General features: G+C 39.6%; 1 protein-coding gene across 8 annotated transcripts in view; it reads left to right on the top strand.

The window, feature by feature from the left end:
• Window positions 1-412: 412 nt before the first annotated feature.
• The window catches only part of VRK2 (VRK serine/threonine kinase 2), a 44965-nt gene continuing 32986 nt past the window's right edge, over window positions 413-12391 (top strand). For 2 of the 8 annotated variants that reach the window (XM_085218549.1, XM_085218547.1), the window contains exons 1-6: window positions 414-560; window positions 765-905; window positions 10436-10491; window positions 10997-11066; window positions 11888-11975; window positions 12099-12207. In XM_085218549.1, coding sequence (XP_085074675.1) covers window positions 770-905; window positions 10436-10491; window positions 10997-11066; window positions 11888-11975; window positions 12099-12207 — 459 coding nt within the window. In that variant the 5' untranslated portion in view covers window positions 414-560; window positions 765-769. Of the gene's footprint in view, window positions 623-764; window positions 906-1690; window positions 1812-3103; window positions 3180-7723; window positions 7817-10435; window positions 10492-10996; window positions 11067-11887; window positions 11976-12098; window positions 12208-12391 lie in introns of those variants that run through there. The other 6 variants (XM_085218552.1, XM_085218548.1, XM_085218550.1 and 3 more) reach the window with 6 other exon arrangements.

Below are 12391 nucleotides of genomic sequence, written 5' to 3'. Positions count from 1 at the left end.
TGTACGTTCAAGCCTATGTGGTAATGAATCCAACCAACTCCTTTTATATAGGCAGGATCAACTCTTTGAAAGGGTTGATAACAGCAGGACAAGGGGAAATGGTTTTAAGTTGAGGGAGGGAAGACTGAGGTTGGATGGGGGGAAGTTCTTTACTATGAGAGTGGTGAGGTGCTGGAACAGCTGCCCAGAGAGGTTGTGGATGCCCCATCCCTGGAGATGTTCAAGGCCAGGTTGGATGGGGCCCTGGGCAGCCTGGTCTGGTATTAAATGTGGAAGCTGGTGGCCCTGCATGTGCCAGGGGGGTTGGAGATTCGTGATCCTTGAGGTCCCTTCCAACCCTGGCCACTCTGTGATTCTGTGGGAGCGGCACGGCGCGCTGAGCGGAGAGCCCAGGGCGGGAACGGCAGCCACAGGGCGGGCGGGAGGAACAGAAGCAGCGGGCGGGCATAGCGCGCGGCCCGGCCGGGGTTGTCCCGCCCCATCCCCGCCCCGGGGTTTCCCTCAGGAAGGCGGTGTGCCGCCAGAGCGAGGCCTGCGGGAAGTTCTCTGCCGAGAAGTTGGTGAGCGGGCGCTCAGGGGGCCAGGGGGTGTCGGCGGCGAGGACGTTGGCGTCCGGCTGAGGGTGGGTGCGCGGCCGGCGGGGCTTGGCGGCTCCCCAGCGGCCGCGGAGTGCTGGGCGCCTTCCTCGGGCCCGGCCGGCAAAGGATCTCGTTTTTTTCCGCAGGAAAGTCAACTTTTTTTTTCTTTCGTTTCATCCCTTCAAGGTGCGATGCCGCCCAAGGAGCGCGGCAGGGGCAAGCTGCCTGTTCCTTTGCCGAGAGACACGATCCTGAAGGACACCGAGGGAAAAACGTGGAGGCTGGGCAGCCAGATCGGCCAGGGCGGGTTTGGCCTGATCTACTTAGGTAAAACGCTATGTATTGAGGTAGAACCCACAGTAATTATAAGGGCGACGTGTGAGTTTCCTCTTGACTTTCTCCCGTGAATCAGAGGCATAAACTGCAGGAGGTATAATTGCCAGTCTTCATTTGTTTCTGTATTTATTCTGTACTTTCTTTGGAAGAAGCTCTCACTCGGTGTGAGCATGGCAAGGAATGAGTCATTGTGAGGCACTTTGTAAAGCATTCTGGGTCACTGGAAGAGTTGTCACATATGCAGGCAGCTATTGCTGGTCTTTAGGAAAGAACAAATCCTGTTTTCAAAGGCAGCGTTATAAGTTTTGGTGTTTTTTTCTGCTTTCTACTGCATGCGTGCAGTTCCTGTCACTCATCTTCTGAATTCCCTTGTGTTTAGTAAAGAGAAATATGTTCTGCACAGAGGTTCTTCTTCACCTCTGTGAAACCACAATGAGTCTAGCAGTGCCCTGCAAACCTGAAAGGAGTTGTCCATCAGTGTCAGACTGTAGGATCCAGCACCTACTGCATAAAGAGATGCATTTTCTTTATAAGGATTAGTGTGTTTCCTCCTGTCGTATTTACAGTCATAAATGAGGAACTTGCATGCCACTATTCTTTCAGTGGCAGACTTACTATGATCTTTGTTGTGACTGGTTAACTCATTGTGCTTGTTTGTTTCTAGCTGTTTGGGAACACTTGCACCAAACTGTTCTTCCTTTCCTTCTTTTTTTTCTTCCTCTTGTCTGTTATGGCTAATCTCAACAAAATGTTGAAAGACCCATCTTTTATTCCATGATGTGATGATCCCATATGTGGTCAGGTGTTGTTTGCCTAGAGAGTTGTACTTCCAGCTAGTAACGTGTGGCTGTAAATTGAAGGGGAGTGGACAATTTTTCTTGCACATCTGGACTTGAGGTTTGTGTGGAAATTTATTTTTTTAATCTTTATTTGTTTATATTGTATTGGAGAGAGGGTGGGAATGGAGCCATGTATAGACACTGAGATTTCGGTGTTTTAAAAAAAAAAAAAAAAAAAAAAAAGGAAAAAAGCCACTGCTTCTGCTTTCCTACAAAGTAAACACAGTCACTGGAAAAACTTCGATAAAATTAGAAAACTAAGGCTGTGTTTGTTCATTAGTAGTTTGTTGTTACAATTATATGAGTAACTGGCAATAGCTGCTGGCCGTGGCCTACATCTGCCCTATATTTAAGTTGAGGGATTTTTTTTTTTTTTTTTTTCTTTCTTTTTCCACTTTGGACTAGTTTTGGTGTGATCTGCTGCGAGGAATTTCCTAAGTGTGTGATTTGAGGCCACTGGAAGAAACTGTTTTGAATCTTACGTTCGTGTTAAGAGTTTGAGTGTATCTGGTGGGCTTCTATAGTTTCATTTCTTCTGGAATTGATGCAGTTCACATGTACCTAAGGGCTCTGCAAACTGAACCAGTGGGGATGATAAGAGTTTCAGCTATCAGCGGTTAGAGGAGTCAAAGGCCAGCATGCTAAGAACATTTACATTCTTTTTCTTCTGATGTGTATGATAGCTTTTTATGACCTTCTTTGACTATGACTGTTGGTTGTTCACATTTGAGAGTTGCTGTGCCTAGAGAAAGTATGAAAAATGTTACCATAAGAAAACAGAGCTTGGCAGGAGCTAAGAAGTGAAATTAAGTTACTTCTGCATATTGGCATTCAAGGATGAATCGTGGGAGAGGGTAAGAGGGTACAGAGATGTCAAGTGGGGGTCAGGATCCAAAGGAATGGCAGACAGAAGCTTTTAGAAGGCTTTCACAGAGGGGAGGGTCTGCAGATGCAATGCAGAAAGTAAGGCTGTAGCTGTGGGTGTAATTCAGGCCAGACAGAAAACGTTCCTGAGTCAAAATGTAGCTTTGCCGTTTACAGTCAAATTGCAGTGGGTGGACCTTGTGTGTGGTATAGCACATGGAATTCAGTTGGTATCTTATAGATTTTACTAGTTATTTGCCTGATTGTTCAGATTGCTGAGATGATTTCATGTATTGTGGTGTTTGTTGCAGTTTGAGTCCCACTGAACTGCAACAGGAAGCAATCAGTGGATTTGCTGAGAATGAGAATACAGCCTGGAACCCTTGGTATTGCAATTAGATATTTTGTCATAAATGACACCGTAGTTGAAGAATTACAGCTGCCACTTATAATGGTGTTTGTGTTCATTTAATTTTTTTTTTTTAGGATGACAGTGAATGTTACATGTAGGACTGAACTGAAGGCTTTGTTCCCCTTGTACCTTATCTTACAATTAAAAGAGGTAAAAATGGGCAAAACTTATGCTTGTATTGACACCGAGTGAAACTTTCTTGTTTTGTCCACATCCTTTTCTTAGATGCATGTTTGTATACCGTATCTACAAAAGAGAGTCTGAGTGGCAAGGACAGTGAAGTAGATGATGATACGCAGATTCTTGGTGCTGAGCCAACTTCTTTCTCTATGCTTTTCAGCCTAGTTTCTAATATGTATGCAGCAAAAATGTGAGAGTGGCCACTGAAATGTCAGTGAGAAGCTAAAGCAGAAAGAACTGTAGAGAGGTGGGTAAGACAGGAAAGTGGAGATGGATTCGATTCCCTGCCAGATATGAGCAGCACAGCCCTTCTATAAAAGCAAAGGTTAACTTTTCTGGCTGTATCTTTTAACAAGTATTTTTAATGTAGTGGTATAAAGATTTTGATGTGCATTGTTATAGCTTAATTTGCCATTAAGGGTACTCCATACTCCATTAATCTATACTAACGTACTTGAGATATTTTACCCTATCTCTGCAAAATGTGTTTACTGGAGATGCATTCCTTGGAAGGTTCACTGAATCATAGCTGCTGAAAGCCATTTGCTAACCTGGGCCCTAGAACGCTCGTAGTCTCTTTAGGTGCAGGGCTTCTAATTATGTAGGTGACAATTACCAGTAGCTACAAGTTTTGTTCTGCATCATGAACATTTTCACTGTTTTTTCTAGTTGCTCTTTCCTGTCTGTGTGCCATCTTGTCTGTTTCTCTGTTGACTTGTTCCTTCCCTTGGATTTCTTTTGCATTTTTATTTTAACCAGCGTAGATAGGAGAAGGCTGGCAAATACTGATTCCTCCTAATGCTCCCAAAGAGCAGACTTTCCTCTGCTGCCAGAAGCACTAGGAACTGTCTAGAGATATTCTATCAAACATTGCTTTTGTCCCAGCAAAAGCAATACGGATCATACACTGGGCCTACCTATGCTCTGACATGCTGGTTTTTGTTCCTGGTGCTGATTTGCCATCCAATACTTCAGACAGAACCATTACCCCTTTGATAAGGCAGGAACAGAATGGAGAGCAACCAGGGGAGGACATGACATATTGTTGGTCTCACAAATAGGTTGTAGCCCTGTGGAGCACCATGGCAGTACATATGAAAATTAAGCTAGAGTTGAGGAGGGTGCTACTGAGAGCCTCACATTCTCTCATTTATCTTACTGATTGCAGTCAGTAATTAACAGCAGTCTTTATATAAATCATTCTGTAGTCCTGCTGCAAGGACTCTATTAATGCACAATTTGGACGGAAAATTTAAATTCAGAAAGGTCACACAGTGTTTTGCTAGGACTCCATTGTTGCAGTAAAACCTGGTGTACACAGCATTACCTGCTTTCAGACTTCTTTCTAACAAAAGCAGGTAGTTCTTCTTAATACTCGTACTTACATTTTGTTAGATTGTATGTTTTACTTACTACATAGCAAATGTGATCTAACTTTATTATACCTGTATATTGCAATAGAACTTTGTAAATGATAGGTAAAAAAGTTTTGAAACTATTTGTATATTGCTGTTTGACTGCTATATTTGCAGATGTTGTTACAATATGAGAAGCTCAGGAAAGTGATAATGCTACAGTCAGTGATGCTCTTGTCCTCCTTGGAGGTCTGTCACTTGAATAGCTATTTTTTTTCTCCATTTTTTCTTTTTTTTCCTTTCCATTTTTCAAGAGGAGGCAAAAAAACTAACCAACCAAACAAAAAAACCTGCTTGTGCAGTAAACAGTAGTTGAATGGTTGAATGTGTGTATATATACCTGCATCAGAGAGAGCTGTACTCGTTGTGGCTTCTTCTGACTTTGAGTTTGGACCACGGTTTGCTCTGCTGTTGATACTTTGAGACCTGGTGTTCTGAGAAATAGACTGAATGGTCTGAAAGAAAGGTTTTTTTCTATTTCAGAAAAAGAAATTTCCATGGCTAATTTGTACACCCTTGTTTGGGGATATAATGTGCCAGGGAACAGAAACATCGATTTCCATTATCCATATTCTATCATGTTCTTAGTGTTCGTCTTTGGTTTGAGTTAGGAAGCAGACTTCAGTAATTGGCTCTAGAGAAATTGCTTAAACTTCTTCAAAATTATTTACCTACTGCAGCAAACAAATTAACAATGCAGTAACAATAATATCTAACTGTATATGTTCAGGATTATCTTTATGAATTCAGTGGAAAGAAGAATATTAATAGCAAAAAAAGCTGTAATTAAGAGCACTAGCAGGTGACTGATTAGGGATGGATCTTTCTCAAACTTCAGGTGTGAAAGTGCTTTTCAGCAAAGCTCTCATTGTACCTGCAGGTGTGATCCTTGGTGTGAAAAAGTCATGCCAGATAAATGCCACCTCAGGAAAGTATTTTTATCTAGTCTCTAATATTAAACTTTATGCAATCTACTTGCTGTATGTACACTGATAGTTTTTCACCCTAAAGGCAAACTAGAACATACAGTTGGCCTCTTTTTGTTACTCAGCAATTACCTAGGGCTGGTACTTGTTACAAGCTCAGGTTGCTCCATCTGTTAGAGGAAATTCTGCTTCTACAAGTTCTTGCTGGTGCTGCAAGAGCTCATTACTATTATGCTTTAATGTTCTGATACTTTTGTTTCCTTGTTTTTCCATATGTATTGTGATTTGGGAGCTGTTGTTTTGCTCTTTATTTGTCCACTTTGCAGGAATTCTGATCAGAGACCAAGACCCTGACATGCCAAGTAAAACTAAAAGGGAAGAAGGCAGGTTTATTAATATTTTTTTTCCCCAGTGAAGAAGGTATTTCAGAATAGCATTATATGTAAAAAGGAAAAACTGTGGTTGAAACATGTGGCACTTGTTGCCTTATGGAGGGCACTCTCTACAGCTGTCGTTGGCACCTGTAACCTACTGAAACTGGCATCATACCTTCTTAGTGGGCTCTACATCAAAATGGCAGATGGGCTAGAGCAGAATCTTGCCAGAAAACAGTTTGTGCACCACGTTTTGAATATTAGAGGCCTGAGCTCCTGTTTGAGAGTGCTATAAGAGCAGACCATGTATAGCTTTTCTGCCTAGGGTTAAAGGATGTATCATGCCTCTTCCAGCTTAGAGTAATTAACTTTGAAAGGCAAACGGTGGCTTCTATTGCTGTGGAATGCAAAACTTTAGCTTTAGTGAATCACAAAGGTTTCACAGAGAGGTGTGTAAGCAGTACAGTGAAATTTCCTACCAGTACTAAATGTCCTTAACTTGGAGGCATTCACAGGTGTCAGCAAAATGCTCCCACAGTTAAGCACAATTTTCTTTCAAAAAGCAGTTTACTTGTGTCTTGTGGAAGATGATTTCACAGGCGAGGTAGATGGACATGTATGCAATTCATTAATAAAGCTACATTTGTAAGTGTACCTAGAAGAAGAATGTAGGAAAATATATTCATAAACTTTGCTTGGAAAACAGCCTGTCAAGGAAGTGACGATGCATCATCAGACACTTAAAGCACCGAATGTTTCAGTTCTTGAGGAAACACTGAATATAAGGAAGTGTTGGGGAGGGAAGCTAAGAATCCATGTTTTTTGCTTGCCTTTAAATATTTGTATTAATATTCTCCATATGTAGGATATATGTGTAATTGTGTACTAAATAGCAGATGCTACTTCTTATTTATTTGTTTACATTCTGTTTTTAGTAACTATAAAGCTGCAACTTGGATTATTTTCAGTTCTTAGATGCTCTGAGCAATGCTTTTGTCAGCCATTGGGTTTAACAGCTCCTGGCTGACCTCAGCAGGGTCAGAGTTCTTTCAGGTTTTTTTACTGGTAGTCTGTAACATCGGATTGTGGTATTTCTGATTAGTTACCCAGTGAAACAAAGCAAAAGCATAATGCTAGCAACCCAAGAACTTCTGAAATACTTTTTTCACGTTGCCAAAACAAATAAATCCTCAAAATATGCAGCAGTGGCAAAGACACCAGCTGTGGACAAGAGCAGGGATATTTTGCTAACTGCCAAATCAGTGCTGTTTTCTTTTCCACCGTGTAAACTTTGTCAACAAAACTGGTTCTGTGAGAGCTATTGAAAATATTTCACCGTATTCCACATGTGACTGCCACAAATTAACTGCTAAATCTGTAACAAGCACATTTGAACTGGCAAGTAGAATTGACACGTTTCTTTGTCTGACTGCATGCAACTGTGCTGAGTGGTTGTAGGAAACCAGTTTCTGTTCTAACAGCGCTTTCTGTTATCATGTCTTATTAACATTTATAAAGCTATGTTAATTAAGGTTGTGGCACTCAGCAACAAATTGGATGAAATTTGTGATTCAGGTGGATGATAAGACTATAACTGCTATGCCTAGATGAAATTAGGAAATTCTGGACAACACGAGGTAAGTTATTTGCAGTGTTCTGTAGGCACTACAGTCGGAAGTATTGACAAAGAATGTGTATCCTACCACACTGCTTTGTTTCAGTATTTCTGAACTTTTCAGTGGCATGAGAGCTGTGATTGTAAAATGAAGGAAAGAAAAATAGAGCTATGCCCTTTGCAGATGTTTTGTGGGACTCTTCTTGGCTTGGGATGGAAACAGCCACAGCCCCCTGCACGGATTCATCCTGTGCCAGTGTTCCCAGTTAACAATTAGGTAGGCAGTGGTTTTATTGCGTGCATATATGAACACTCTTCTCCCCCCCACCCCCCATGTAAGGAAACTGCATCTGTAGTTCATATAAGCAACACACTGTAAAGTGGGAACTCTCCCATTTGTTGTGCTATTTTAAGATACCCTTTGCAAACATAATCTCGCCGTATAGTGCTTCTGGTACTCTGTGTGTACTTATACGCCATCAGAGACCTCCTGCATATCAGCATTGCTCTCCTGCAGGGTCTCTGCTTACTGTCCTGCAGTCTAGCATTTAACTGATTGTAATATTATAAATAGCCATGTGCTACCACACAGAACGAGGCTAGCACATGGCTAATTACGAGTATACAGTAATTAACTATGAGCTAAACTCGCAGGAGAGTCTGTGGTGGTGGTCTATGAGGTATGTAATCAGACTGTTTGTTAAACCTTGGGAGCCTTTCCAGTCTGTTAAGTAACTATACATAGTAATGAGACCATTTTTTAAAAACCACTTATGTATATTTATGGACAAAAAAATAGTCTGTTTTATTTCTATGCCATGGGTAAATGCTGCTGCCTGATATTTGAATGGTTAATTAAAATATACAACAAAAAGTACATAGGCAACTTCTACCTATCTGTAAGTATGCGATTATCTGAGCTTTACGTGCATAAGAAGTGTAGAATGTTATCTATTCTGCCTTATTTCATGTACATGAGGTAAGGATGATCATTCAGTTTTCCTTTTATATATTTGAAAGTCATCTTTCTAATTTTCTAGAGCGTCTGTTTCTCTATCTTCTTGAGCTTTGTCTAAAAGTCTCTTCCTTTTCACGTTACGACAGATTGCAGTTAGGTTTGGTTTTATTTTTCTTCAGGATATTCATTCAGTATTACTCCAGAAAGCATCCTCACAGGTGCAGTGTGAGAACCATGAGGGTTAGGCCCTTTTGCTGGGCTATCTCCTGCTAATTGCTCTTCTTCGTTACCCTGACAGCTGTTACTGTCTGTTCCAGATTACATGAATGAGGCCTCTCTTTATAAAATGTCAAGATGTCTACAGGGAAGTTAGATCAGATTCTTTGAAATACATTTGTTACTCCTCTGTACCTCTCAAGCCTCAGTTAAGTAATTTGGTATTAAAATATTTTTTTTTATACACAGGTTATTTTCTGATCCATGTCAGTAAGAGAGCGGATCTAATTCTGTTTGAGTAATGTAACATTATTGAGTGCAATGAAAACACCTGGGATGTGTTCCTTTAAACTAGAATCTTCAGCTGTTAGCACCTAGCTTATATGTGACAAAGAAAGCTAAAAACCTCAGCACCTGTGCCTTAATTCCCAGTTTAGTACAAGAAAATGATAATTTACCAAAATTTCCTTCCTGTTTATAAGAAGTTTTGAATTGTGTACTGAATAGGACTGTTACCCACCCGAGTCCATGGATAGTTCATCCATTCCAGAGCTACTATTTTGGAATACATTCATTTTATCTTAATTGCTATTAACAGAAACGTTCACGTCGAGGTGGTCAAACAGACAATGAAGGACAACCTGTGGGGGCTTGGGGTGGAATGCTGCCACATTGAACCCAGAGGCTGAGTAAAGTTGAAGGAAGGTGATGGCATCTGAAGAAATCTGTTTGTATTTTCTGACCCTAAAAAAATATAAGCTTGGCTGGTTTGGTCAAGTTTACTTATTTTTATTATTTTTATTATGTGGATAAAAGTGGTCTGTTTTTGGTGTGTGCTGACAGTTGAAGTGTTTCTCACCTGGGCTGTTGTCGGTATTTGATCATTGCAAGAAGTTTGAAAGGAACACTTATTTCCTAGGAACTGTATTCTTTTTACTTTTTTTTCTTCTTTTTTTTCCCAATGATGATTCTAAAAGATGATATAGTCTCATTAAATTTTAATCCCAGTATAGCTCTCTGTAGCTTCAGTACTATCAGAGAGAGCTGATAGTTCTCTCAGGGTCAGAATTAAATAGAATCACATTGTCTGTGCAGAGAGGTTCTGTCTCCTGGGCTGTAATTGGCACATGTGGTCAATTATTGTTTTGAAATTTCTGATTGTACTGAGGCACAATCCCTCATCTCCACTTTTAGACAGGTGATGGCTGTGCTATCCCTAACTTAGGCCAGTGTCTAAATAATGTCAGAATAGAAATCAAGGTTCTGAGGCCAGAGTAATTTGTATTAGAGGAAAGCTGACAAGCTTGTCTAAAGGCATAATGTAGGTCATAACTTTTAAGTGGTGTCTTTGTCACGACAGTGGATTGACAGGAACCAAATACAGAGGTTATCCAATTGACTGGTAGTCTGTTATAATGGAATACCTCATTGTGGTGAAAACGTGCCGTGGAGACGCCCTGCTTACTCCTTAGTTAGCACTGAAGGAGAGAGTTCTGAAAATGTGGGTTAAAATTGCTTCTATGCTTGTTGATTAAACTTTTACAGCACTTTGTTGATTTGTTGTTTTTTTTAAATTTGCAAATTTTTGACCTTTAAAAGTAGAAATTCAGATAGAATGTTGGATATCTTTGTCATGTGTTTTTCTGATCACCTTAGTTAATCTTAGCTTGCTCTTTGCCACTTGATTTCGTAGAGCTTGATCCTCTCTTTCTCATTTTGCAGCTTCCCCTCATACTCACGTTCCAGTAGAAGATGATGCAATGCATGTCATTAAAGTGGTAATGTTTAGATTTCATTTCTAAGTTGTTAACTTGTATGCAGAGCTTTCTCTTAATTATCTGTCCTTATTGTCAGCACTGAGTGTGTGTCGCACGCTTGTGGTGATTTTTTTTTATTTTTTAGTTTATATGTTTTATTTTTTTTTAACATCTTGATATACTTTCCCTGCTAAAGGATATACTTGATGTTCCCACAACACATGGTATTTCCTTGACTTGATTATTTTGATTACTGCCCTGAATAATTAGGTAAGGAAAATCAAGCTATGAATTAAAACATGTCCGATCTATAGAATTTCTTAAAATAATATCTTAATTCCTGAAAGAATCTGTGCTATATGAAAGTGCATTGTCAAACAATTACTTACTAAAACTGCATTTCAGATAGCATACTATGTGGGAGATGGAAAAAGTGATTTTAAATCTCTTTGAATTTCTCTAGGACCTTTGATTACAATCTGTTGTCTTTCTGAGGTATTTTATTGTACTGTTTATTTCTAAATAGGAGTATCTTGAAAATGGCCCCTTATTTTCTGAACTGAAATTTTACCAACGGGCTGCAAAACAAGAGCAAAGTAAGTAATACATCAACAAATTAAGAAAATGAAAAACATTGAATTCTGATTCAGTTAAAGAATGATTTTGTTTTCATTTGTCCGATAAGAACTGATGCTTTAGAGCATGATAGTCAATTCACTTCACATACATTGAACTGATTTTTCCTGCTGCCGTGATAATTTAATTTTGCTGTAAGTTTCTTTATTTCAATGTTATCTTAGTTCTTTCTGATTGGAAGAGAAAACAGAAGTAAGACAAATGTGTTAGAAAGTGCACAACAATGTATGGACCCCAGGGAGCTGTCAGCCTTAGAACAGAAGTACTTCACTGACCGATTTGCAGCTGTAACTCTGCTAGTTACTATTCCCATGTACGAAGTTGGGAACGTGTGTAATCGTCACAGGATTTAGTAATAATCAAGACACTTGAGTCCACAGACACTTTGGCATGGGGTTTATTCATGGGAACTGTCCTAAAGACTTCCAATGACTGAAACCACTGATAGGCATGAGCACTTGTGGTAACTTGAAGCACTCTGTATAAAATGAAGTAGTGCTTCCAAAAGACTTATTTTGATAGCCACTGATAATTGTTTGTCTGCCTTTTGAAGGGAGCAAATTGCCATGTTGCTAGAAAAACAAATACTTTCTGTCTGGGAGAACACAGAGAACTTCAGGATAAAGCTATGATCTCTTGTTTGCTACTCTAACAGCAAAATAAGTCACACTTGTTTCATTGTTTGCTCTCAGTTTTGGCTCAATAGCTAAAAAAGAAATGAAACTGAAAATTCTCTAGTTACCTTTAACCCAATTTTATATTTTCTTTATTATTATTTCAGTAAGAAAATGGATGAATCTCAAAAAAATAAGATGCTTAGGAATCCCAGTGTTTTGGGGATCAGGCTTGGCTGAGCACAAGGGAAAAAGGTAATAAGATGAATTGAAATTGAGCCTGAAATTGACTGAAGATCACTTTTCAACAAAATGGCGCTGCCACAGATGTGCAGTCTTGTCTCTAAGGTATTCTCCCTTTTGTGTATTTCTGCATAGCTATAGATTCATGGTCATGGAAAGACTGGGGGAAGACCTTCAAAGAATCTTTCAAGACTGTGGAAGCAGATTTAAGAAGGAGACTGTTCTGCAACTTGGGGCACGAATGGTATGTATACAGAGAAATGGAATTACTGTGCCTCAAATTGCTGAATCCAACTAATAAAATAATCTTCCTGAAATGATGAAGTTAATTTAGGTAGCTGTTGAGTTTAGAAATTAAATGTATGTAACAGGCATGCATTTCCTTATTTTTTTTCATTCTTTTAAAAATACAGTTAGCATGAAGTGTA

The sequence above is a fragment of the Meleagris gallopavo genome, chromosome 2 (assembly GCF_905368555.1).
Source record: "Meleagris gallopavo chromosome 2, MGAL_WU_HG_1.1, whole genome shotgun sequence".
Lineage (NCBI taxonomy): Eukaryota > Metazoa > Chordata > Aves > Galliformes > Phasianidae > Meleagris > Meleagris gallopavo.
Note: the sequence above shows the minus strand (reverse complement) of the source record. Positions and strands in the feature narration are given on the sequence as shown.